This window comes from Hetaerina americana, unplaced genomic scaffold, assembly GCF_022747635.1.
Source record: "Hetaerina americana unplaced genomic scaffold, ioHetAmer1.1.p SCAF_4, whole genome shotgun sequence".
Lineage (NCBI taxonomy): Eukaryota > Metazoa > Arthropoda > Insecta > Odonata > Calopterygidae > Hetaerina > Hetaerina americana.
The window spans coordinates 74,627,498-74,655,359 of NW_027286985.1; the positions used below are offsets into that span (position 1 = coordinate 74,627,498).

A 27,862-nucleotide genomic window follows, 5' to 3' on the forward strand; every position below is an offset into this window, starting at 1 on the left:
TAAAGGCGTGGGCGAACGCCCGTTGTTTGGGACGCAAAATATACTGATGCATTTGTAATCGTCGAGACGCTTGTCTATAGTGTAACAAGTGTAGTAGCGGTCGGTGGTTTAACTGTTATAATGTTTCAATCGACACATTCTTGAAGCTGAGGCTAACTCTAATGACATCTGAGGAAATTCATATCATTTGATAAATTTCACCGTTTAATGCAAACATGGACGCATCTCTACTGATATTGATATCCTTTTTTTTATGTTATCTAATACCAAGGTTAGTGCGCATACTTGAAATTAGTTAGCGTTGATGGAAATGTTGTTTTCCCACGACAAGCTGACATGCGTTTTTATTTTTCTCCTGCCTACTTTTCAGGATTTGTGTGTGGATTGTATGTTGCCTTGTGGACAAATTTTTGAAGATCGAGTTACAGATAGAGAGGCTGGGTTTTCTTTGTTGTCATGGAATTAAAATTGATCATCCGAAGTGCAAATTGGTATATGAAGACTTATATGAACTTACTTTCCAAGTATTCTATTTGGTGAAATGTAATAATTCTTTCTGTCCTCTTCTCCATCAGGATATTAAAACGATTTCTTTCTGCCTCCTCGCCGGTGAAAACGTGGGCATATTTATTTTAATGGCGTCAAAATCACAATGAAGAAAGCTGAAAGAGTGCCAATCTCTGTTAATCGTATTCGTCCAAAAACACTGACACAATGCCACATACCACAGCAACTTGCAACCTATGCAAAAGTAGGTATTACCTAACCATTACAGCCGAGAAGGTATACTCATACTTAATCATTAGGGGATCGGAATGGTGCAGTGGCTAGCGTACTGGGTTCGAATCCATGAGACGGCAGATCTTTTACAGTGGTATCCTGATCCCTACTTGAGGTGCTTTGTGGAGAGCACTTAGATTGAGTCCGCTCTCCGTAGGATTGGACGTTAAATTGGGGACCCCTGGGTGCTCAGGGGGATTTTCATATCAAGTGCCAGGGTGCGTTTCGTTTGAAGTAGGTTAATGCCGACGCCGGGTTTCTCTCCACCCACCTGAGCCGTCTGTCGGTCCCTCCCCCAAAACTACTGCTACGTAGCCATTATCTCGGCAATTTAAAAAAAAATCAATTTACATGAAACTCCCGTGGATGGGTGTTGGTTCATGAGCTACTCCTGACTTATTTACTGCTCTTGATTTTTGGAATAAAGGGGTTTTTTTCAGGTTGGCAACAACAGCCACAATTTTATGCGACTTATGGTATTTTAATGGGAATCGTGAATCTACTGTTTTTGCCATAATCTAAATTTTATCTGGGGCGTATAACATATTGGAATAATAGGTAGTTGAATTTTTCTAATATCTACAGGTTTTGAACAGAGCATTTGGTTTGGAATTTTCATATCAAGTATATGTTATCCCTGTGCCCATTGTAAATACTAAATGTAATGACAATTACGCTAGGTAATGGATAGGAAAGAAAATCGCTGCTATTGCTCACAAATATAAATTTACTACAACTGGTTTTGATACATCTGGCAATTTTTACGAAGTATTCACATGATTATATGGCACTGGATGTGGAATCTTGGCGAGGGGAGTAGAGGGGGAAGTTTTGGGAAGTAAATAATGAGTTTTCACTAAAAGGGGTAGAGAAAGGTTAGTGTAGTGCATCTGGGTTGGATTTAGAAGAGATCAGATAAATCAGGGGGTGACTTTAAATATTACAATTGCTCATTAAATGTGTTTTCATGTGGAGTGTTTTGACCTATAAGAATTTCTAGCTGTTCAAGTGCTTTAAGTCTTAGACCGTTCTTTTCCCTTTGTAGGGTAATAGATTTGAAATCGCTAATGTGTTTATGATCTATGAGGTGCTTAGCAAAGTTGTTTGTGGAATGGTTTGTTCATGAAGTATGCCTTGTGTTCCTTGGCTCTTGTTAAGATATTTCAAATATTCCGTTTTCCCGATATAGCTTGAATTGGTCACAGCATTGGAGGTTGTTTACTCCACTGCGTTTTCCTTCGTCGATTTGTGCCTGAAGAATGTGTGTTTACTTCGAAGAGTCCCCTGGTGAAAAATGTCTTTGAATGCACAGATGACATTTTCTGTTTTTGGGCAGGTTCATCAAAACAACTGGAAAACTGTATCATTTTGAACTCAATGGATGAAAAAATGAAAAAATCACAAGTAAAGTGGAGGTTGAAGGCGCCTTAAATTATTTAGATGTAACGATTGAAATGTGAACTGAAAGCTTGAATTTTCTATTTTCAGAATTGAATTCTTTTTATAATCATCACTTGAGCTTCCATTTATGGTATATAATTTCCCATTTCATCTGTATGTGGAGTAGTGTGTATTTTCTTTTCCTGGAAGGTCAACAAATGGCATAACCATATTTCAGTGGTAATTCAAATATCCGGGTATTCAACCAGTATTGACCTCTGAGACCTATATGCAAGGCTAACAAGGACCCATTTCACAGGCAACAATCTGCTAATGCTGCAGCACAATATTGTTCAGTTAGTTAATTTTCACCTTTGTACCTCAAGCAAATCCAAACCATATTAATATTGCAGGACTTTCGCTGTCTAAATAAGCTAGCATATTTTCTGAAGGAACCATCTTAATAGCCACCACACCTTTGCCTGCATGCCATCACAAGGTATGTGTATAATACTGACATACCAGGGCCTATCCAAAAAGTTATAGTTGAAATAATCATTGAAGTCATCCTATTAAAGGTCAAGTCTGTGAAGTGTAACAAATAAGTAAGTAATAAATTTTTTGTGAAGTGTAACAAATAAGTAAGTAATAAATTTTTGAAGCATTGTATTAGGTTTATCAATCAGATATTGAAAATTGTTCATGGATAGAGAATAAAGTGTAGAGAATAGAATATAAAAATCGGCTGCTAGTAGGCATGAGCTATTTAGTGGCTTATAACCGGCATTATCTCAAAATTGCGTGGTTATATGTGATGAGACAGGTTTTGCCAAGCATTTTATGTTAAAGGGTGTTCCATACCGGTCACTACTGGAGATGATTTGCTTCCTAAATAATGGCTTCAGTAAATTTTCGACTTTGTTACTTCATTTTCAGTCCTTGTTGTGCATATTTTGATTGATAGTGTAAGAACTCATGAAGTCCCCACTTTGTTATCATGGCCTGTTAATTTTTCGGATTTATTTAATTGAGCAGCGTCATCTTGAATAAGCAGCTGGAAGAAGGATTTAGGCTGGTAATAATTGGTGCCTATGGACAATTTATCAAGAATTTAATGTATTGTGAAGTAATAGGAGTTAATCTCTTTTTTGTGAAATGTTGTTTCAAAGATAAACTATACTAATGGCATTTGTTAAATGCACATACATTAATATTTAGCCAGACCTATGGATTCTAGGTTTGTGGTGTGAATGGAAATAGCAAGAGTTCTATAATTGTAAGTTATACTTACTCAACTTATGGAACATGTGATACAGTTTGCAATCCATCTGATCCAGTTAGTCTTATGTAATTTTGCAAAACTTACTTCACCTATACCACTAATTTTGAATTCTTGTAATATTTCCATAAGTTTGTTTTGAGAAGGATTTGGAAAAAAACTGTCCTGTAATCTAAAAATGTCGAGTTCACTATTTCATTGGCTCCAATTTTAGAAATTTGTGTGAAATTCATTGAAAACCAGGTATTTGCTTTTCTGTGTTCCTGTATAGGTACATTGGTGCATTTAATGTCCTTTTCCAAATGTTGGTTTTGTACTTCAACTATTGTTTAGTCTAATTCCAAGAAACTGTGGGATATGCTGCAGCATCAACTTTTGGTGGAGTCATCCGCTGATATACATTACAATTCAACAATTAAAATGCAAATTATCAAGTATAACATTTGTAGATAGACTCATTCATCTCCCTTTCAGTGGATTGCTTTGGAAGTGAATGACCTGAAAGTATGGTATGAGCTGAATGAGAAGCATCTTGTATGTTTGTATACTGCAAATTGTTGTCTCAACTTTTGCCAACAAAGTGCAAATCAATGTGTGACAGCTAAAGCTCACCTTCAAACAGCAATGCTAGCTGAATGTGCCAACACTGGGGATGCCAAGGCTCAGATTTTTGATAATCGTTTGAGGAAAAACATGCTGATGTTATGCAGTGTTGCTATTGAGACGGTGCTACTGTTGACCAAAGACAACTTTTCAATCCAGGTAATGATATGAATGCACATTTTTATTCAATAGTATCATAAAATTTATAAAAGTAGAACCTTAGCCATTAAGAATAGATCTCAGCATCTTCCTAGACAAGTACAGTGGCATTGCTTCTGTTGCTTGTATCTATTCAGTGTGTGGGCATATTATCAATACAATGTTACATCCTGAATTTGCAGCATTTCTCTGTATGATGAATCTTCTCACTATAAAGTAATATTTGTAATTGATATGAAATAGTAGGTGGAAAGATTCTTCAATTAAATCATGTTAATGTTAATCATCAATTAAGTCAACCAATATGCAGTTTGATGTCAGGTTTTGTACCCATTAAAATAGCCATATCCTTATTTTTGTGCTTATAATGTGTTTATTAAATGGGAAATTCTATTTAAAATTTAAAAAATAAAGAAAAGTTTAAATTAAGTTCATGTAGTTAAAGGCATTGATAGGGAAATCAAATATAACGGATTCTTTTAATATTCATCTTATTTTTAATATTTGCTGTTTTTCACTTATCAGTGACCCTCTAAGATAAGTAAAGTCTCAAAGATAAGTAAAATAAATCAGAGGAAAAAGTTACTGCAGATAAAAGTATACAAATTCCTACAATTCTTCAAAATAGTACCTTTGGGCATTGGCATAGCGGTGCCAGCACCTCTGACAGTTGAGGTGTGCTTAGTTGAAGGCATTGATGGGGACTTCATAATGGCCCCTCTGGCATAATCCAGCATTCCAAAATGCTTGCCTTTTAAGCTTATTTTTATTTTCGAAAAGAAAAGTAAGTCCAGTGGTGCCACATCAGGGCTGTAGGGTGACAAAAGGAAGGCTAAATCTTTTGTAAGAATGTGATGCTCTGTGGTTTTTGGAATACTGCAGTCTTCAGCTGACATTCGGGCACAATCAGAATTGAGCATATCACTCACCTTTTGCATGTTCTTTGCGCACTATCATTGATGGATGTCCAGGGTGTTTCCTCATTATCAACCTCCACTCTACTCTCTTGGAAATCTTGTGCCAGCAGAATACCGTTCCTTGGAACATTACTACATCTCTCAAATCTGATTTGCCGAGCTTGACCCAAAATTTTGTAATGTATTGTTGCTTCATGAAACGTGACATCGTGAATTTGTGATGCTATGTTCTCAAACAAGGGTCCAGTTCTGATGTGAACCACACATTATAACAGTCTGCAGACAACTGACATAGATGATGTTGTTTTCCCAAGACCTCCCACCACCTTTCTCAGCACAAATTTCTCAGTCATTCTTGTCAGCTGGAAAAAATCATTGTGCTTATTTTTGGGGCAGACCCTGTAATTAATAGGACTTAAGAACTCATTTTATGCCCAGTTATAACGTAGCGTATGGTAGCAACATCACAACAACATATTTAGGATTAATTTACAGATTCGTCTTTTTGTTGAATGGAGAATTCCTTGTATCTTTGCATGTCCTTGTTTTGAATCAGGAGAACCATGATTGCATTTCATCACGATATATGCTAGCTCTAATTGATGGTAGTATGGTCATGAATAAAATGAATGGTAACTGGGGATTGAGATGGTGCGGGGGCTAACGTACCTGCCTCCCACCGAGAGGGCCCGGGCTCAAATCCCGGTGGTGTTGAATATTTTTCAGAGGTATCTCAATCCCTACTTGAGGTGCTATGTGGAGGGCACTTTGAGTGAGTACGCAGTCCGTCGGATGGGACGTTAAGCTGCGGACCCCTTGGTGCCTTTGGTAAAGAGTAGGCTAATGCCGACGCCGGGTTTCTCTCCACCCTTCATCCTTTCCTGTCCATCCCCTATGGTGCGAATGACCTCAGCTGTTGGTCGCCTCCGCTAAATACTACTGCTACGAATGGTAACTAGGGCTGTATGAATATTATGGGAAGAATCAACCCCAGTCATACTCTTACAAATGGACAAAGGATATGGTGAAGTAAATTAGAGAGAAAAAATAAATAATTCAAATGAAATAAAAATAAAATGATATAGGGGGGTTATAACAGAAAAAATGATTAAACCAAAATATGATAAGAAAAGATGCTCTGGCTAAGGTTACTAGATAATATTGACTGTCACCCTTATCAAGCACTCACCCAGACAGGGTTTGCGAGAGGTTCTCCTCAGCGCCAGTGGCCCACCAATCGCACGTAATAATATAAATGCAAATTAATCACGCACTCTTTAGCTTGGGTGTACAAAATAGCCTTGATCCTTGCTAGTCGCGGGAACTCACACAGAGGTTTCCCTCTTTGCCAGTGGCCTGCCGATCACTCACTTGCTTGGGTATGCGTAAATGCCTTAACCCTTGCAAAACTTACTCATACAAGTTTACCATGACATCTCTTCTGGGGTTAGTCTTGTAACGCATGCTTTGTGAAAGGTAAGGGTTGTGCCCAGAAGGTGACACAGTGTTTTGACTGCCAAGCAGTCCTCTTCAGAGAAGAGGACTGCTTGGCACACACGTCTGTGTGTGGTGTCTTATATATTCTTAGACCGTTACATTACATGCAGTATATATAAGACAGCACGCAAGAGACGACATCATTCATTCTCTGAAGAGGGATGCTTGGAAGTCAAAACACTGTGTCACCTTCTGGGCACATCCCTTACCTTTCCCAAGGTGCAAGTTACAGAAATAACGTCAGTAGAGATTCCAAGCATGAGTGCTTGATAAGGGTGAGGGTCAATGCCATCTAGTACACCTTAGACAGAGCATCTTGTTATCATATTTTGGTTTAATCGTTTTTTCTGTTCCAAACCCCCCCCCCCCTCTCTCCCATGTAATTTTATTTTATTTGAATTATTTTTTCCCTCTCTGATGTCCCTTACCATATCCTTTGCCCATTTGTAAGAGTATGGCTGCAGTTGATTCTTCCCATAATAGTGGTATGGTTGTTATTCAATGGTTTTAGCACCTTACTATTATTATTAATATAAAAGTTGGAGATGGGCTACAAGCAAAACTGTAGTGTCAGTATTTGGTGGTGCATCCTATACCATGTACTATTTTTGAAAAGTTCTTATGCATCCTAGGATTGATAGTTTTCATCGAAATATGGAATAAAGTCTGCCAAATGACTTCGTCAGAAATTGTATACTTTCTGCTCAGATAAGGTTGATAGCAATAGCTTGCCCTGGTGAGGTGTTAGTTGACCCCTATTCGTAAATGCTTGTATTGATGTTTTCATCACTTTGATACTTCATTTCTCCTAGGAGATATAGGTGCTAAGATAATCCTCAAGGTCTTGCCCGAGAGAGAGAATGTAAGTCTCTCGTGGAGCCAAAATGTCCGTTAATTAGCAAATGTTTTCATTAGGTAGAAGTTTCATTTTTCTTTTGCATAGCATATATTTTTATGATTACCTTAGGTTCTTTGATTTTAATGAGGATGAATTTAATGTCTTTGTTTCAGCGCCTGTCTGTTGAAATTGATGGGGTTGATGTGCAAATTGGGGAAAAGCTTTGTGTTCTGACTCTTGGTGGACATCATCAGGAGATTACAGCTGATTTACTACCTAAGGCAAAGCAGTCCCTTGAAGATGCCATTTATTATTTCTCTCCGGTAATTCCCCAGGTAAAGGTCTTCAAATTGTGCAATAATGTATCATGTACATATCTTGTCTTTTAACTTTGACTTACTGATGCAAGTTAAACAAGTGGTGTCTGTTATATCTTCCCTAGTAAGTATGCAGACCCTGGGGTATGAGTTTAATTCTTGGGAGGAAGGGATGAATCAGGGAATCATATTAGATATCAAGGAGATGTCATTGAACTATATCAGTTTTTTGAAAAGCCATGTATAGCTTGTTTGAAAGCTGGTGGCCCATGTGCAGAAGCGAGTTTAGGGCCTAATGGATACCCTTTCCAAGAAGAGTAAATAGGAGGGGGTTTTGGGTAAAAGTTTTGACGTATCAATGTGACCAAATGCACTCAAATCCAACCTTGCTGCTTTTTTAACCCTCTTCTTTAGTTTTCCCTTTTAGTTAGCTAGCTTTGTCTTTTGTTTATTCTTCTAAAGCTTTATATAGGTTATTAAATAGTCTATCTTTAGTATATTCTTAGCATCATATTCATAGGTTATTTCTGTTTCTTAGTGAGCAAAATTTAATATTCCTTAATTTTAATCATTAGTTTTTTTTGTAAGGCAAGTTCAATTTCTAGATGGGGTATTTTTTTAGGTTAGACATATATATCATCATTCATTTATTTAAGATATTAGTATTCAGCTTATTAATGTTTAATTATATCGATTTATAGCAGATTTAGTTTACTCATGATTTTATTGGTAGTTTTCCATGGAAAACATGGGTTGTAAAGTAGCCAATGAGAAGGCGCAGGAGAATATTTATTAAGTTTTTACTTTTATGTAGAAGGAAGCTATCAGGGGAATCACTGTCCCCCTAATAAGTGTCCTCCCTAGTGTGTTTCATTTTTCAACATTTATTGACGGTGTAGTTGTTATGGGCAGTTTTCATAATGAAATTATAATTAATGAAGAAGAAATTGATGAAAGCACTGAAAGAAACAGTGAGTGAAGAAGTTTTTTGATTGATTAATATAAACATATTTAAAAATTAATAAATGTAAAACTCATTTTCTAATTATTAATTTCCTACAGTTTTAAAAATTTTGAGGAAATACTGTTATTGTAGCTGGAAAAATTGTTCAAATGTGTGAAAACCTGTTGGCTGAGAGCAGTACTCAAGTGTGCTCTTTACGGTCTTCAAAGCTCTTCACAAATCCTTCTGCTACCATAGGCTGTACTGTTAAGTGGCTGCCTGAGGTCTTTCTCCTTTCCTTCCTCTACCCCTCTCTAGCCAAATTTCCCTCCATAAATGCCTCCGTCTGTGTAGTTCCGGGCCACCAACTTTCAACTGAACCATGAAAATTATAAGAAAAATATGCAAATTTTATTTGTACTGTTTTTAAATGTTTATTTCCACCTTGTTTTGATTTTCCTTTTTTCACATTTTTTTATGTTCTTAATCAGTCCGTGCTTCAGTGCAATGCATCAAAGAATTCATTCCTTCCAAATCTATGTTATCCATGCATCCACAATATATGATTTTCTTAGTAAATGAAGTGTCATATTTTTTAAAACATGAATTAGTATTGAGTATCTGTATTTTAAATTGTGAAATAGTTCCAAGCTGTCAAAAGGCAACTGTCAACAAGTCACATTTGAAACTTCCACAGCCTAACATTCTCATTATGGATCTGGTGACAGTGTCCTCAAATGTTTTTAAAAATTAAAAAAGTTGAAAATTATCTGGTACTTAGTCTTGTCACAGCTATATAGAGTTGATGGTTTACATAATTACTTTGATCAAGTGGGGAAATTAGTTACTTGATATTGATCATCAATAATAATAGTTTGTACTGTTATGAGTAGTCTACTGATCAAGATAAGTTTTTGACGGATTCAGTTATTAAATGCCGCAACTCTTCTCAGTCCCACATAATATGACAATAAATAACTACTCTAAAAATCCTATACTACCATAAACCATTCTTCAACTTCATTTACTTCCTGCCTACCTACGTTGTATCTCTGCCTTCACATCTATTCTTCTTATGCCTCAATGTGCAACATTATCCGCAAAGGAGTGTATTTAACCCTCAAAAGTCACCTTCATTCATTTTTCCCACCTTAAATGCATTTCTACCAAAAATCCTCTTGCCTTCCCTACTATGCCCTTCCCTTCTCCAGTTTTTATTTCCATTTATTCAGCTTTTTCCTTGCCTACGTCTCAAAATCCCCTATCTATGCTAATCCTCTTGCCCCAATAACCAGTTTCCAAGTTGTGTAATTTCAATTATTCCTTTAATCAATCCTATGCCTCTTTAACCATTTCCTCCACATTTGCATTGACAAGCATTGGTGATAGTTGCCAGCCCTGTTTTACTTTCCAGCTTAACTGTCTGAGTATACTGTACAGGTTTTTGAGAAGTCACTTGTCTGCCTATTCTATTCTTATCCTCTGCAACTTATTCATTCATTGTATCTAATTAACTCTTTTGAATATCTTCCTAAAATTTATCAAGAAACAATTACATCCTGGTTGTTTTCTACTATATTCATTTGTATCATTGAACTCCTTACTACTATGCCGTCATTCATATCTCTATCCTCACTAATAACAAACATATTTTCTTAAGTAGTTCTCCTCTATATCCCTTTATTGATCACCCTAAGAACAATCTTAGCAGTGTGTTAAATCAAACTAATAGTTCTGTAGTCCTCTGATACCGCTGCTTTCCTATTTTTTTGGAATGGGTATAATTACCGATTTAGCAAAATCTTCAGACCAAATCACACCCTCATAAAAGCTGTATTTGAGCCCATCAAAATGTTTCCTTCAATATTTTCTGAAACCCCTGCGTAGTTCTGGTGTGGTAATAATACAATCGCTTAATAAGGAGAGAATCGGCCCAGCAAGTGGGTTTAAATCCCATTGAAGTAGACTTTTCTGTTTGGAATCTACAATCTTTTGCCTTCCCTGCTATCCTTGTTTGCCCTTGTATTTATTTCCATCCCCTTTCCATATTTGTTTATTTATTTAAGAGCTACGTTGCAATTAGGTGATTTCCCTCGTGGCAACAGTCAAGTTTGGTCAATGATCACTCTTACAACAATAAATACATACATACACGCACTAGAAAAATCGATAGGAGACAAAATATTCTTACATACAATGACACTTCCACATCACATGCAAAGAATATTTTAATAACTACAATGAAGTTTATCACAGAGTGGCTGCTTTACATTTATTCAAAAAACTTCTAAAATTGTATGGAAAGGGCTCAAACAAACCTCCAGGCAGCTGGTTCCAATCTATTTCTATGTGAGAGTATTTTTTCTTATTTGTCTTTTGCGTTCTTATTTTTATTTTGTAACTATGGTTGTTTTTCCCCTAAAGTTAGGCTTTTCTATATCTTTCCATATATCTGCCCATGCTTCATCCTTTTTAACAATTCTATACATCACCCCTAACCTACTCCTTTTTCTTCTATTTTCCAAACTCTCCCATTTCAGTATATCTAACATTTCTGTGGCACTATCTGTTCTTTTGTACCTTCCGAGTATATGTGTTGCTGCATTTCTTTGAACTCTGTCTATCTTTTTAATATGTCCCACCTCATATGGATCCCATACAATGGACGAGTATTCTAGGATAGGGATAAACAGTACCTTATATGCTTTTTCATTTGTGGCTACACTACTTCCTTTTATATATAATGCAGTCATCAGCAAAGAGTCTTATTTGGGAATATAAATTGTTTGGTAGATCGTTTCCGTAAATTAGGAAGAGTAATGGCCGCAGAACACTGCCTTTCGGAACTCATGCTAAAATGCTCGCCTCATTTGAAAATGTATCCCCTAATTTTACTTTTTGAGTTCTGCCTCTAAGAAAATTTTTTATCCATTGATTTACCCTCAAATCCAATGGTAACGAATCCAATTTTAACAATAATTTATTGTGAGGCACTTGGTCGAAAGCTGCCAAAAAATCAATGATTACTGCATCAACATCCGTTCCTTCATCTATTGCATTGCCGATATATTGGCTAAATCCCAAAAGCTGAATTTCACACGAGTATCCCGTTCTAAACCCATGTTGGTCTTTGAATAGCCATTTATCTCTTGTTCACCATTCCCGAATGTGGTTAGTGATTCTTTTTTCCATTATTTTGCAAACAACTGAGGTTATACTTACCGGTCTATAATTGTTGGCTATTATTTTATCCCCTTTCTTGAAAATTGGTGTGATATTTGCTTTTTTCCAATCATTAGGCAAGGCATCATTATTTAAAGTTGCTTTGAATAGATGACTCGGATACAAAGCTATTGCAGTATCACCCAGTTTTAGAATGTCAAATCTCAGAGAGACATATCTCTGTCCATATCAATATTTTTTCACCATTTGGTGGATTTTCATGTTTTAATGTATGTAGGTTTAACGATGGAATTTGTCTTAACTTTCTAGGCTTTTCATCTTGGAGTCTGTAACATTGAGGTGTCAGGAATGAAGGGATCGCCATCACCATATACATTGTCAGTTGGCAACTGCAGCACCGATAGTACCTTCAAACTAGCCCATATTGTGGAGCATTCAGGTAGTTTTGCATACACTCATGATATTGTGTGTAATTTAATGATGATTCTTGTTTGGCTCAAAGAAATTTGCAACAAAAAACATGTATTATTTTTATTCTATTTCACAACAGGCTCTCAAAAGTTGGGGAGCAGTCTTCTGCACACCCTTCTCTTGACTCTGTGTAGTGCGTTGCTCCACCTCAAGCTCAACTCATTCCCCTATAGACCTTGAAAAGTCATAATATGCAAATAATGGAACTATTCTCTCATGTTATGTTTGCATCCTCTCAAGTTGATAAGCCAGAGAGAGCGTTCACCATATGATCTCTTTACATAAATATTTATGATGTTGGAGCTTTGATTTTATGAATCCCAAATTTACATATCCTTGAATTCGTGTAGTTTTTTATAATAGAGATAGCTTTCCATGTGAGTCAATGTAGTCGAAACCTCAACTTTACATTCCTGAAAACTGGAATTTAAGTAAAATCTTACTTCCCCAAGGAAGTGCAGACTTTATAATTTTTTCTAGCTTTCCTTTATGAACATAATTTTTCATGTTTAATGGTCCTTTAAAATTACAAGGTGGTGAGCCATCCTTGAACCTTTGTAAACTTTGGAATTAGAAAAACCTTGGAAAAATCCTTGAAAAAACCTGGAAGTTAATAGTAATGCCGGTAATTTTGGATAATTTAATGTTATTTTGATGAAAATAGATGGTGGAGAGTAGAAAATACAAATGAAATGTGTGTTCCTAACTTGAATATAATATGTCACATTTGCTTCTATGAAAGGGGAATTCTTTGCACTGTTAAGTTGCACTGCAAAACAACGTCCTATCATCCACTGCACTACAGCTTGGTAAAATTTTTATGTAGTTTTACAGAGAGAATACCATGGATAATGAATATTCCATCCTAGGAATGAGTTGTGTGATATCTTTACTAGATGAAAATGCTAAAATATTGGCTCATGCAAATGTAGCAGTATCCATTGGATTACATCAGAGAAATGAAGAACTCAAAATGATAGCACAAAACCTTGATAAATGAATTTTTATCCCTGAAAACCTGGATTTGGGAACCATCTCATTGCTGAACTCCCTGAATTTATTTTGCAAATGAATTAATTATTTAAGCATATGATAATCAGTTTGCTAAACGATCGTTTTACTAATTATCTTTTGGCACAGATTTGGTAATCTTATATGAGTGAAACATTATACTTTAGTTTTTCCAGTGAGAGAGGTTTGTCTTTATTAGCTTAAAATGACTTCGCAGAAATTGGCTGACCTTAGGTGCATGTTATTTCATTTTAATATTGATTTATATTATCTTAGAAACAGATGGAAAGAAATTAAGAACACTGAAAATCAGGAGTTGTAAATTCAGCTTTAAGCATGTGCTGACTGGGAAACCCTCCTCTGTGAGAAGTTGCACTTCTAGGTCTTCACCATCAGACTTCATTATTGTGCATACATTTTTCAAAATGTAGTTAATGTTATTTTATCATAATCCTATGAGATACTCTCTTATAAGCTAGAAAATAATGTTTCAAAATATTCCCATCCACAACCTCAATTTTACATATTTTTTCACTAGTCTCTCCAAACACTTAAATCTGGGGTCTCACTGTCCATACAATGTAAGGAACAGGGAAAATCTGCATAAAAAGCTTATTCACTTCATATTTATGTATATTTAAGGCTTGTATTAATGATCATCCTCTAAGTCAGGTAACCTCAAAGTGATCGATATAGACCCTATTAGTTTTATATGACATTAAATGGCTTCAATTCAGGCTTGGGAATTGAAGGAAAAAAATAATTTGAAAATATATTGATGATTATTATAAAAAGCTAATATTGCACTTAATCCTACATTTTGGCATGTCTATTGTAAGCCGCATGATTGTTTGAGTCATACTCACGTATATAAATGGATACGAGGGGGGACCCACAAGTAACGGGGATTGGGCTGCGGTGGGGAGCGAGAGTGGGGGAAGCCTTTGTTCGGCTGATCGTACATCAAGCTCACGCCACCTGCGTCAGTATGCGCAGCGCCGTCGCTGTGACTGGATGATCCGTCCGTGAGAGCTGTTTCAGTGAAACAACCTTTTTTTCATTTCGGCAAAAAACGTGATGGCGGATTATCAAGAGCAACGCGCTGTAGTGAAATTTTGTATCCTGTTGGGGAAATCGGCCGCGGAAACCATTGTAATGCTCAAGACTGCTTATGAGGAAGCTGCCCTAAGCAAAACTAGAGTCTATGAGTGGTTTACACGATTAAAAAATGGTGAAATGTCAATTGAAGACCAACCCCGTTCAGACCGCCCTTCAACATCAAGACCTGACGAAAACATCGACAAAATCAATGTCATCATTCGTGAAGACCGTACCAGAACAATTGATCAACTCTGTGATATGTCTGGAGTGTCATGGAGTTCAATTCAGAGGATTCTAGAGCAGATCTTTGGCGCACAGGTGACTGGTTCTTCCATCATGGCAACGCACCGGCTCATACCGCCCTCTCCGTGATGCAGTTTTTGGCAAAAAACGGTATGACATCGCTTGTCAACCCCCTCTACTCACCGGATTTAGCTCCCTGTGACTTCTACTTATTCCCCAGACTCAAAAGGGACGGGAAAGGAAAGCGTTTTGATACTGTGAAGAAGATAAAACAAACATCGCTAGAAGGCCTAAAGGACATCCCGATAAATGAATTTCAGAAATGTTTCAAACAATGGAAGCATCGTTTGGAGAAGTGCATTGTGGTCAATGGGGAATACTTTGATGGTGAACAAAATTTAATGTAAATATATTGAAAACTAAAGAATCTATCACAAAATTCCTGTTATTTATGGGTCCCCCTTCGTACTGTCCTTAATTTTAAAATACAAGGTCCAATGTACTCTTTGGAATTCATTATAAAAATAATTTTTTCAAACTTTTCTTTAATTTAATTTCAAAATGCATAAGTATTTTTTTGCGTGTCCTATTAGAATTATTTAATAGTAAAGTGGGGACAGTCAACAGAAAGTTCAGATATTCTTAATGGGGTGGATGGTCAAAAAAGTGTGGGTAAACCAGCTTTAACTCTGTATAATCTCTTAAAAATCTCTTTATGTCTTAAGTTGGACTGGAATACTTGGCATAGAAGATTTCTGAGAGACTTTCTGTTCAGAGAGTCTGCTATTAATCATCTTCCTGGCCTTTTATTTCAATATCATTTGGGGTCAGCACATTGGGTCCACCTCTTATACTTCTCCCTGTCTAGTGCTGTGCTTACACTAACTCCACAATCCCTCGTGCTTCTCTTCTTACAATCCATTTGGGTCTTTTCAGACTTTCTTTTACCGTAAACTCTTTGAAATTGTGAACACTTTCTACTTTCCACATACATTCGGTCTTCTCTTTCCCGCATCCTGTGGCATCCCGCATGGCTCAAAGTATGGCCATACCACTACAATCTACTTTCTTTGACTTCCTGCCCGATTTGGCAGTTTTAGATTCTCTTTTATATAATTATTATTATTCAACATAGTTTATTATTACTCAACATAGTTTATTATTATTCAACATATTTTATTGATAGTCAACTCTTCGGACCCCATTTAATCCATCTAACATTCACGTTTCATTTGAATGTAGTATCTATCAATTCCTTGGTATAGTTCACCAACATTATTCCTTATTAGTAACATTCCTGAGAGAATCACTTTCATTCGCATTCGCCAACATTCCTGAGAGTATCAGTCTTGTCACTTCTCTTCATGCTTTACCCTTCTACTTCAGTGGTACTCTCCCATCAAACGGGCCACCCTTGTTCCCATTTGTACCAAGTTTCAGAAAATTTCCCTCTGATATCTATGTTAAGATTTCCAATTTTCCTTATCATCAATACTAAGTATTTGAGCTTGACTATTCCATTTAGCTTTTACCCCTATGTTTACGTTGGTCCGTCATATCCCAAAGTCTCACCCTATCTACTCTCTCGCTCTAATTCTGATCCTGTGAATCTCTGTAATCCAACGCTCCAGATTCCATACCTCATCTACATAATCAGCAATCAGTAAAATATTGTCCACAAATAACATGCACCATGAAGCTTCTACAGCTGTGTTGTGATGGCATCAATAATTATGTAGATGTTTTCAGCATCTAGTATACTTTCGATGTTTTCAGCCTTAACTTTGTGGAAATCCATTATCACTGAGGTAGAAATATCTTTGTATCTTTCCACTAAATTTTTATTTGGTGCAACTAGTTTCTACACATTGGCGTCATCCTTAGGTACCTGTTTTTCCTGTATAATTTAGTTAACTGTAGAAAGATACTTTTGTATTTTTACTTCAGTGATCTAGTATGCTTTTCAAAGTGTGATCTTTCTTTAATTGCCAGGAAATGGAGACAATACCAAAGTGGAACTTGAAGCAACTGTTGTTTCTTCCATTGACCAAGTGATTATGGAAATAAACTTACTGGAAGCCATTGCTATTGATGAGTTTGCTGCAAATTTAAAGGTAAGTCCGAGATAAATATGGGTATACAAATTCCATATTTTCAATGCTGTTGCAATAATAAGGATTTTACCAATTCATATTTACTTTCTTTTTTAGATAGAAAATGAGAAATTAGCTTCAGATGTGAGGCTGACATCAGTATTTGTTAGCTATCATCATGAAGAGTTGATGAAGTGGTTAAAATTGAATTTCAAAAAACCTTCATCTGCACAGGTAACAAAATTCTGCCGAATTAAAATACTAGCTTAATGATTCCGTAAATTTGTAATTAAATTTGGTTGGCTGTCTGTAGCATTGGTTGCCAGTCATTTGGATTTCATTTTGGGAACCCCTGAAACTCACAATTTTGGGTCCCGTGGACCAGTAACATGAATTTGGTTTTGAAAAGTACAAAATTCCATTAAATCAATGAGAAATGGTACTTTCACTGTTCAGTTATAACAAAATTAGTAAAGTTTTTTGGATTATTCCAGCATTATTGATGTGGTATGCATTGCTGCTTTCTTGAAATTTCTCCACCAACCACAGAAATATTTTCGTGGACAACAAGTAAATGAGTATTTTGATGAGCTCTGTACATTATTTATTGTTATTTTGTATGATATTTTATTAACATATTTTACTCCTTGCTCATTTTTATGAGTAATTGAACTTTTAAATAATTCTTCCTTTCACCTTACCAATGAAATGGATTGGAAAAAAAAGTTTAACTTTTTTCCAATTCATATGCCAATGTACGGTCCTTGATGTAAAATATTGCAAATTGAGCTTAATAATTCCAGAATCGCATCAGGAATGCAACTGAGGAGTTTAAGTGTGGCTCAAATTCCCAAAATGGAAGATATTTCTCTGAGGCAGAAGTTATATTCCAGATGTCTCACTTCACTGGAAAATACTATCAATCACCCAGGATGCTTTCAGAAATTGTTTTGTTTGATTTAGATTACATAAAAGTAAAACAGGAGAAATCTCTTGGCAAAAGAATAGGTAAGTGTTATTTTTTATATATTTTGAATATATCTTGCGCTGTTTGCGTTGGGTGATGTTTATAAATTCATTTGTACATATTATGCATTCTTTTAGGGCGATACCTTGAAGGAAATGTATAGATCCTTAGTTCAGTGAAAAATGTTTCAGACCTTGTGCATAATATCATTGTTGTTAATAAAATTGAACCATAATCCCTGAATAATACAGATGGTATGCCAAAAATTCATTTGCACATTTACAAAAATTAAAAAAGACTGAACAATGCAAATCCTGTCCTAGAGGCCACTGATACGAAAAGGTGTGCATTCTGCTGTGGCTGTCATTTTGCAACATCACAGTACTTTTTTGAGAATCAATAAAAGTTTTTCATTTCAATGGTGAAGGTTTATAGGAAAAGAGTACCGAGATTTTTGTAAATACATGAGAAATTATGTCATCAGAATAAATAAAAGCTGCTACCACAAACCAGGATAGAATTATCAGAGTGGATGAGATTATTCTCATTTGTCTTTTGGAAGTTATGCCACTTATTTAAAACTTATGGCTGTTTAAAATGAACCTGTATAGATACATCAAACAAAACAAAGGTAATGCAGATTTTGAGAAAGAGGAAAGCTGTGCTAAATATTAAAATTAGGAGTTTATTTACTACAAGAGGTGGATCAGTTATTTATTTTGGAAGTGTTGAGGAATGAAATGGTCCTAGTAGTGGTGACGTAAAAAGAAGAATTATATTAGGCAAAGAAGCTTTCACTAGGAGGGGTGATTTGATCACCTGCATGTTTTAAGTGGGGTTGTTAAGAAAAAATTCATTATAACTTTGATATGGAGTTTGGTTGTGAAGGTGAGAAACATGGTTTTTGAAGCAAGACAATTGGCATAATTTAGAGGATTTTGAAATGTGGGTGTGGGAAATGATGAAATGGACCGATAGAAAAACAAATGAGGAGGTGCTGGAAATGATGAGGGATAAGAGGGTAATTTGGGAGAAATGCAAAGAAGGCAAGAAAGATGGATTCTGATTGGCGATGAGATGTTGAAGACTGTGATGGAGGGAAGAATGCTTGCAAAGTGAGGAATGGGCAGGTGTAGGATTGGGATGTAGGACATAATAAGCGAGGAAGGAAGAATGTGGAATTTAAGGAGTGTTTACTGTAGTGTCGATGTGCTTTGTTAGGGCAAGCAAGGATAAGTATTGTTTTATTGTTGGAGAATCTGTAGGAATCCAAAACCTATCTTAATTAGTAGATTACCAATATAATAATTAGTACATATTGCCGACCATCTTATTACTTCCTATGCAATTAACTACCCTATAATGACCTTTGAAGTCATGATTTTCCTGCAAATAGAAGATAAAAAAGACACTGCATGGTTTACACCAAATTATTACTTGTACGTTCCTCTGCAAGAAAAAGATAATTAATTAGATGTTACAATGCTAAAATATCAAATTACTTTTGTGGCATATCCTGCAGATTCTTGGAATATGTTTAGGCATTTTTAATTAAATCATATTGTTCACATTAGTTAACACTCAAAGTTAAGTGCATTTAATTATGAAGATACTTCATATTCTTTTTAAGTGTTGCGTATACCAGGAGGAATTCATTTATTGGGCTTTTGCAGTGGGAGTGGTTGTATTTTTTCCTATTGCAAAAGGAGAAAATGAGACAAATATTTTCTGAAGACTTGGTATTTTGGTTTCATAAAGTGGTTATTCATTTTGTAAGTTTTGTAATTATGAAATTTGTACAGCAACAGTTGCTAGCCACTTGTAGTACTGCATTAATCAAATTTGGTAAATAAATACATGTATGTGTGTTTCAAATGGAATCAGTAACTTTTATGACGGTTCCTATGACTTAAAAATTAAATTTCACAATTTCTATAAGCAACTTATTATTGGTTTTACTCCTTTTTGATTCCTTTTAATTTCTGGGTCATTTATAAAGATAAATATACTCATTTTGTCATGATTTAATTTCAGGTGAACTGAGATATTCCGAGATCATAGTGAAAAATTTGTGGTGTCACCTAGGGGAAATGCCTTCTGTCTCAATTCCTCAGCAACAAAACTGCCACACTTGGGGCTCACCGCTGTATGTTGGCATATTGGTGATCAAAAATCCAAAAGCAGAATTAAATCCATTAGCAATCCAGCTCTCCTCAATCCAAGTGGAGATGAGTCCTGAGCTTTACAGTGTTGCCCCAAATGCCCGTAGGTTCGTGAAACCATTTTTTAATTACCTATATCAGTAAAAGTGCTTATAAATGTATCAAATATATGTGTAACAAGGGAGACTATATTTAAAGTGTATTTTATAACCTACTTGAATTTATAGTAACCAAAGAGAAGTTGGTTTGAAGATGTTTGCGGTCAAGACACAAATGTTGTGCCCCAATACAAGGGTTGCTATTTATATTTGTAGCCTTGCCCACACTAAATGCTTTAGGCGCTATCTGACCTTTCCATGTGAAAGTTTTACCCTTTTAACGCTAACTTTCTTCTGAATATTTTGTCGTTTCATCATAACTTGTGTTATTTACAGTGACTTGAAAATTTTGTCTCAGTGAAAAAAATGTAGTTAACTCGTGAACACTTTATTGGGATGATTTTTTACGACTTTTGACATGGATTATCAAGACAGGAGTGCATTGATCAACTTACTTACACTTTTGGCGATGAAGCTCTGGTACTGGTAACTGGACACTGGTATAATGAATTCCATCATGGCCACCTTACGCTCAGCAGTGAAAGTCGTGAAGGTCGTCCAAAATCAGTTGTTATGCCAGAAGATGTTGATGTAATAAAGGAAGATCGTCATATGAATTATCGTGAGATTGAGGCATCCTTGGGGATTAGTATGATGAGCATCAATAAAATAGTGCATGAACATATAGCTGTGAAAATAAATTGTTGCGTTAGATCCTGCATAATTTTACAAAAGCTCAAGAAAATGCTTGTGTCAATTGGTGCAAAGAAATGCTAAACAGATACATTTCCGGTGCATGAACATATAGCTGTGAAAATAAATTGTTGCGTTAGATCCTGCATAATTTTACAAAAGCTCAAGAAAATGCTTGTGTCAATTGGTGCAAAGAAATGCTAAACAGATACATTTCCGGTGCATCAAAAGCTGTGTATAACATCTTAATGGGTGATGAATCTTGGATCTATGTGTATGAGCCTGAAACAAAACAGCAATCCTCTGTATGGGTCTTCCGAGATGAGCCAAATCGAAAAAAAGTGATTTGTGACCATTAGACAAACGTAGAACTAATTCTGAATATTATACAAGCATATGTTTGCCAGAAGTGCTTGGTGAAATACAGAAAAAGAAACGGCAACTAAGGATCATTCTTCATCATCACAATGCAAGCTCTCACAGATCAGCTGAAACAACTACCTATTTGACTGGCCAAAACATTGAATTGATGGGTCATACTCTGTACAGTCCTGATTTAGCACCAAATGACTTCTATTTGTTTTTGTTTATCAAAAAATAAATTGCATGGCCAACATTTTTCAGCACCTGAAGAAGCCATTAATGCATTCAAAAATCATGTTTTAGAGGTACCTAATCAGAGTGGAAAAAGTGTTTTGAAAATTGGTTCGAGCGTTTGCACAAGTGTATTGATTATCATGGGGAGTACTTTGAAAAACAATAAAGCCATTTCCAACGATACATTACTGTCTTTTCATTATTAGGCTGAAAATATAAATAGCAACCCTTGTACAAGTAAGATGTTGGTGAAAATATTTGTACATATTAGGCACCTGGTTGTTCAAAGACATTGGCACTAGGGAAGAAAAACTCTTCTTAAAATAAGGAAACCCACCCATATACCTTCAATACACTTCAATCCTGGTAGTTCCTAAAATAATGTAAATCATCACCCAAATAGTGCCTGTCCTGGAGTAGTGTTAAAGCCAACCAGAAGTATCATTTTATCTCTCGTAGAACAATGGATTAGCTGCTTAGCTCTAGAAATCAAGGGATGTTTTTGTATTTATTTGTGTAAAATTTTCCATTGTGCAGATGATTTTAATGTATGCATGCAAGCCTGTGTTTTACTTGGCTTTTTGTTGTATGAAACTTTTTTTGTTTTTAGTTTATTTTTGAGAATGCATGCAGACTGTAATCCTCATTTGAATCTATAGGTGCTTGGTAGATTTGCAGGAGGTCATTTCAGACTTCTATGTGCAGAAAGAAGTGGAAGGGAAACAAGGTGGGAAAGAATTATCTTCATTCAACACATCTAGAGAAATGATAATCAATATGCATGATTGCAATGTCTATCTCTTGGATGATCATAAGGAGAAAGGCAAGTGGAAGGAAGACTCTTGCTATATGTTGAGATTTGACAATGTAACTGTTAAAAATTTTGCAAAGAAGTTTTCTTATGACGTGGAAGGTTTCAAGGCCATCACAATCATTGGGGAAAGAGTTGGGCAGCATGTCTGTGCTTATTGTGGACAATTGATGGTAAGTCATGTGTCCCGTGCCCCTATTTTATATTCTTGGTGTAACAAATAAATTAATGTCCTAAAATTTTGTCCCAATACAAATAAGTCACTAAGCCATCCTAATTTGCTGCTGTTTGCCCTATTCATTTGGAAATGGCCCTCTTCTTTTTCATGATCAGTGTTTGCTTATGAAGCTCATTTTAGTATTTAAGCATGCACTTTGAAGTATATTCTTATGGCCCCAAGGATTATCAGGTTCTAATATCATTAGAAAATGCACCCTTGATGGAAATTACTGTTGGTAGATTTTGTTCTGGTTTGTATGTACTTCAATTCCCATGGTTACCATTCGTATTATTTTCCTCTGGTTTGTAAGTTCTGTTTTCTTGAGTTGCTTCCTAAAAATTTTCATGCTATCAGGACATTTTTTCAATTTTTTAATGCATTTGGCTCTAATTCATTTTCATTTTGTTAAATTCAGTTTGCTTTCTTATTTTTGACTCCCCCAATGCACCTTATATTCGAAGATAAATTATGCCCTTTTATTTCTACCTCTAGAGCTTTCCTTTCCTCCCTTCCCATTTATTTTGTGAAAAAGTAAAGTATTTGAGCAAATATGTAGAGCCTCATTTAACTCCCCCACCAAACATTGCACATCCTTATTCCTAGTCTGCTACCATTATTCACATGGTCCAATTCATTTACTGGTGTCAGTTAATCCCACCAGACTAATTACACAATTATCATGTTGGTGTATCTTAGATTTCCCCAACTTATTCATCTGTCACATCAGTCAATCTGAGCACATTTCTACCAGGTTAATCTGCCCTGTGGAATCAGAAACTATTTGAAAACAGTATGAGAGAATGAAAGAGGATAATGCCAAATGGAATTTCCTGCATAACACATATTTATTTGTAAACTGACATGATCTGTTAGTCATGATGCATTTACAAATTCTCTGATTTTTTTAGGGATATTGGCTGCATATAGCGAAATTAAATGGGCTTTCTTACCATCCATTTGGAGAAATGAGTGTAGAACTTCAAGAGGAAGTAAAAATGTTTTGGAACCAAAACCTTCAAAGAAGATTTTCATCAATCACCTCAAACATCAATAATTTTTGGAAGACTCTGTGCCGTAAGTGGGTTACATTAATTAGTTTAAGTTATAGATGCATTCAGCCACAAACACTTATGCACAAATTCTTGCCAACCCATGAGCTCATCTCATTACATTGTGTCGTTAACCTACTGATTAATTTGTAAAATGTTGCAGTAACTGTCGTAAGATTATGATATAACTATTTTATTTTACATTTAAATTGTTTTGTTGTCGATAGTAATTTCAAAGGTATGTCTCAATGTGTTATGATTTATTTTCGGAGAAGTCATGCCTTTTGTGTTTATTTATTCTTTAGAAATGGTGTGAATGAAGAAAGTATTTGGACACAGTTGTTTAGCTTCCCTTAAAATAATATTTTTTATTAGTATTTTCTTCTAATAGTCCATTTATTGGTTACATTAATGGATTCTGGTGATTAGTGATTTTTTTCCAGAAAAGAACAAGTAGGAAATGTACTAGTGACCTTTTTTTAGTTACCTTTGCACATTACAGACCGATGGGAAGTATTTTGAACCTACTCTCCCAAGTACAATTTTATAGTCCTTGGCTGACCATCTGTTCAGGTGTATTTTCAAAAAATAATTTGAGTGAATCACTGCTGTTAATATAAACAAACATCTGTTTTGCCTGATTAGCAGTATAATTTTACATAAATTCCAGGTTTATTGAGCATAATATTTAGGTTTACGTTGCATTTATTCATATGGATAGCTCTTTGGACTGCAAAATAATTGCATGAATATAAGGATTATGCTAATTTGGAGATAATAAATTTGAGGTTTCACTATAATTCTATGAACAAATATGATTAATATGTATTCAATGGTCACTAAAACATCCTTGTACAACTCTGAGTCCATTTTTATGTTTACAAATGAACTTTTTAGTGGTAACTTTTGCCTTCTTAAACTCCATTATTTCTCCCTTCCTTCAAGTTATCCGAGAAGTAAATTCTCCTCTTTATGTATGACTTAACTAGCCTTAGTTTGTTTTCATTTAATTATATGTTCTGTAGGTACTGTAATACCGTAAATTTTGATACAATGAAGCCTTAATTCATCTTGTATCCCTATTATTTCATGCCTACAAGTGACCATGAACTATACACATTAATAAATATGATACAGAAATGACAGTTATTGTCTCCTGTATTATTTGCCTTCCCCCAAGAGCTTAATTCGCACTGCATAGTAGAAATTATCTTCCTTATTTGGGAAGTGGGCAATGAAAAATGTTTGCTTATGACATGGAATTCGTCAGGGTCATTTAAACATCTTTCCGTGGATATGCACATGTTATTTTACATTTAAAGTGTACTTTGTTGTTCATATTCATTTCAAAATTGATTAGCTTATTATTTTTTACTTTATTTTTGGCTCTTGGCCAGTGTATTTGAAACTCTTTTAGTTGAAATATCTCTGGAAATATTGTTTCTTACCCTGCTTTTAGTATGTATACAGAAGCTGAATTTTAAGGGGATCACTGGATTACTGGCAAAGAGTCACAAACCTGGGGAACATTCAACCTTACTAACAAACCAATCCTTAAATTAATTGGAAGAAAGAAATGCAGGCTTGCCTTTTAAATGTTTGGAAGACATAAGTAATCCTGAGTAACAGACTATCACCTGACCTAACCTTTTTTTTCAATGTTGCAGATACACCAGGTAGCCGAAATGAGAAAAAACATGCTGTGACTTTTACTATCAACTCAAAAATTCCTATTAGTATTGTGGTTGATCTATTTGAACCATCAGCTAGTTTGCAAATCACCTTATGTAAGTATGAAATCTTAGATCTACGTATACAATTACACGGGTAAGTATTATTGATATTGAATTGCCCATTATGTTTGTCCACCCGATATAATCATCTTGGAACCATGAAGCCTATGCCATTGTATGTAGAGTCTGTGTACTTTCATAATGCATTTTAGTTTTTCGGTCAACTCTTAATGGCAAAGAAGCCAGAATGCTGAATTTAGGTTGAAAAAAATCTGATATCCTGAAAAAAGGAGTCCTGTCCAAAGGCACATTGTTAAAATTATCTTGCAAAAATACTAGATTAAATTTTATTTAGAAAAGTTGAAAAAATGATAGTTATTATGTCCTTACTACAGCAAAGCACTGTGGCTTCTTCCAATAGGGAGTTTCAGGTACAGGTAATTAGTGAAATGTTAATATTAGAGAACTTTTTATGTCACGAAGTTGTTCTTATATGTAATACAGTAAAACCTTGATATTTCAAATCCCCACTTAATTTTAAATATTGTCTAATTGGAGCTGAGAGCAGTTCCCAGCCGAAAGATTGAAAAGCCTTTCCTGCTTTTTCATGCATTCAAACTGAAATACATCTTCAATGAAATGTGGAGCCATGACTCTTTTGAGCCTTTTATTTTATTTTAGAATGTTACACAAGAAATTGCATGCCAATTAGCATGTGCATATTATGAAGCTGCTTATGTGAGCTCCTATATGCTTTGAAAGCATTGCATTTCTACTTTTCATTTTATGCAAAAATGTCTCCACTCTCTCCATAATGTAGAACCTTTTATGCTTGGTCTGTAACCACTTCAAAATTTAAAAAAATATGATACAAACAAAAGCAGCATCTTCAACTTGGACTGCTAGGGCTATTGCAAATATTTATCCTCAAGGTTTTTATAAAAAGTGTCTGCACCACTTTTTACCTGAATTGTGCATTAAGTGCTGAATTCAGACCATCAGTTAAGTGTGCGCATGATCACAGACCTTTTTGGCATTGATACAATGACAGTGCACCCCATTATCACTGAAAATCGGGCAATGTGAAAGATTTGCACTAAACTTGTCCCAAAGGTCTTGACCAAGAGCACATTCGAGTGTTTGCTTGCAAAGACCTTCTGCAATGACATTGTGACGATTCGCCAACCTCCTTACACTCGTGCCTTGTCACCAGCACACTATTTCCTATTCTCAAAAGTGAAATTCTCCCTCAAAAGACAACACCATGGGACTCTAGTGCCATCAAAGAAGCTCGCACACGTACCCTTGTAGACCTTCTGTAACCTTACTAACAGGGAACCTTAGAGTCATGGAAAAGTTATTGGCAAAAGCATGTCAATACTCAGGTGATGTACTATGAAGAATTTTGAGGCATTTTAGCAATATTTGAAATAAATCTTTTTCCTAAACGTTTCTCGATACTTTTTATAAAAACCATTTATCCTTTGTTTCATAATGCCATATGTTGCCCGGTGAATTAAAAGCCAGTTTTAAAAGGCCCTCGCCCAACTCGCTTGCAAAGGAAGTGAAAAATTTTCTTTAAACAGCTGGCCATTTCTAGTAAAACTAATTGCAAACTTAAGACTGAATATGCAAAAAGGAAAAAGCATTACTGTCAAATATTACAGTCAGCTAAATGTTGTTATAATTACCATAGGATCATTAACTCTGATAATAAATCTAGATAAATCTGGAAAATTATTAATACCTCCAGAAACAAACCCAGGAAGCAGTCTCAAATTCAAATTAATGATTCATCAGGAGTTATTATATCAGACTTTTCCAAACTTGCCTGTAACATTGCTGACCACTTTCAACCTTCTTCTATTGCTAAGCAGAGCAACTCTCCTAATTTAGAAGCCATTGCTGCTACCCACTCAAAGTCCATATTTCTCTATCCCCTCACAAAATATGAACTAAAAAATATGGTGAAGAATCTAGATACCAAACAAAGCTCTGGTTTTGATGGAATTCCCAGTAACATTATTAAGCTATCTATCGACTTCATTATGCAGCCTCTTCGTTTTCTCTTGAATGAATCTTTCATCTCCGTGTTTCCATCTCCTCTGAAGGTGTCAAAAGTCATTCTACTTTATAAAAACAAGGGCGATAGACATGACATTAACTCCTACTGTCCAATTTCTCTGCTGAACCAATTCAGCAAAATATTTAAGAAGGCATTCTATGTTAGGTTAATTTCTTACCTAGACAACCAGAGACAACAAATTTTCTTACCTAGAGATTTCCAATCTCCTTTCACCATCTCAGCATGGTTTTAGGGAGCATAAATCTACATCTTCTGCTAACTATCAGTTAAAAACCCAGATTTTAAACGCTCTAGATAAAAAAATGGAAGTTTCTGCAATGTTTTTCGATTTCTCGAAAGCTTTCGATTGTGTTGACCACCAATTACTTCTCAAGAAATTCCAAAGGATGGGTATTTGTGGCATACCTAATGCTTGGATTAAATCCTATCTGAGTATGTGAAAAATTGTGATACCCACAAATATTCTACAAGGCAGAATGAGCAGCTGCGCGTTTTATATGTGCGTACACAAAATGCAGGTGCTGGCCCAAATTTTATGGGCCTTCAACTTTATAATGAACTCCCAGCTAAGATTAAGGCCCAAAAAGTGTGGCTGCATTTAAAGTTAATCTACTTAGGTTCTTAAAATTAA

General features: G+C 35.5%; 1 protein-coding gene across 2 annotated transcripts in view; it reads left to right on the plus strand.

The window, feature by feature from the left end:
• The window catches only part of LOC139691937 (uncharacterized), a 34,837-nt gene continuing 6,975 nt past the window's right edge, over nucleotides 1-27,862 (plus strand). Inside the window, exons 1-13 of one of the 2 annotated variants that reach the window (XM_071589888.1) lie at nucleotides 1-271; nucleotides 371-491; nucleotides 576-751; nucleotides 3,914-4,201; nucleotides 7,627-7,788; nucleotides 12,206-12,335; nucleotides 16,715-16,836; nucleotides 16,933-17,049; nucleotides 17,619-17,823; nucleotides 19,817-20,051; nucleotides 21,992-22,316; nucleotides 23,272-23,437; nucleotides 25,080-25,199. In XM_071589888.1, coding sequence (XP_071445989.1) covers nucleotides 653-751; nucleotides 3,914-4,201; nucleotides 7,627-7,788; nucleotides 12,206-12,335; nucleotides 16,715-16,836; nucleotides 16,933-17,049; nucleotides 17,619-17,823; nucleotides 19,817-20,051; nucleotides 21,992-22,316; nucleotides 23,272-23,437; nucleotides 25,080-25,199 — 1,969 coding nt within the window. In that variant the 5' untranslated portion in view covers nucleotides 1-271; nucleotides 371-491; nucleotides 576-652. Of the gene's footprint in view, nucleotides 272-370; nucleotides 492-575; nucleotides 752-3,913; nucleotides 4,202-7,626; nucleotides 7,789-12,205; nucleotides 12,336-16,714; nucleotides 16,837-16,932; nucleotides 17,050-17,618; nucleotides 17,824-19,816; nucleotides 20,052-21,991; nucleotides 22,317-23,271; nucleotides 23,438-25,079; nucleotides 25,200-27,862 lie in introns of those variants that run through there. The other variant, XM_071589889.1, reaches the window with a different exon arrangement.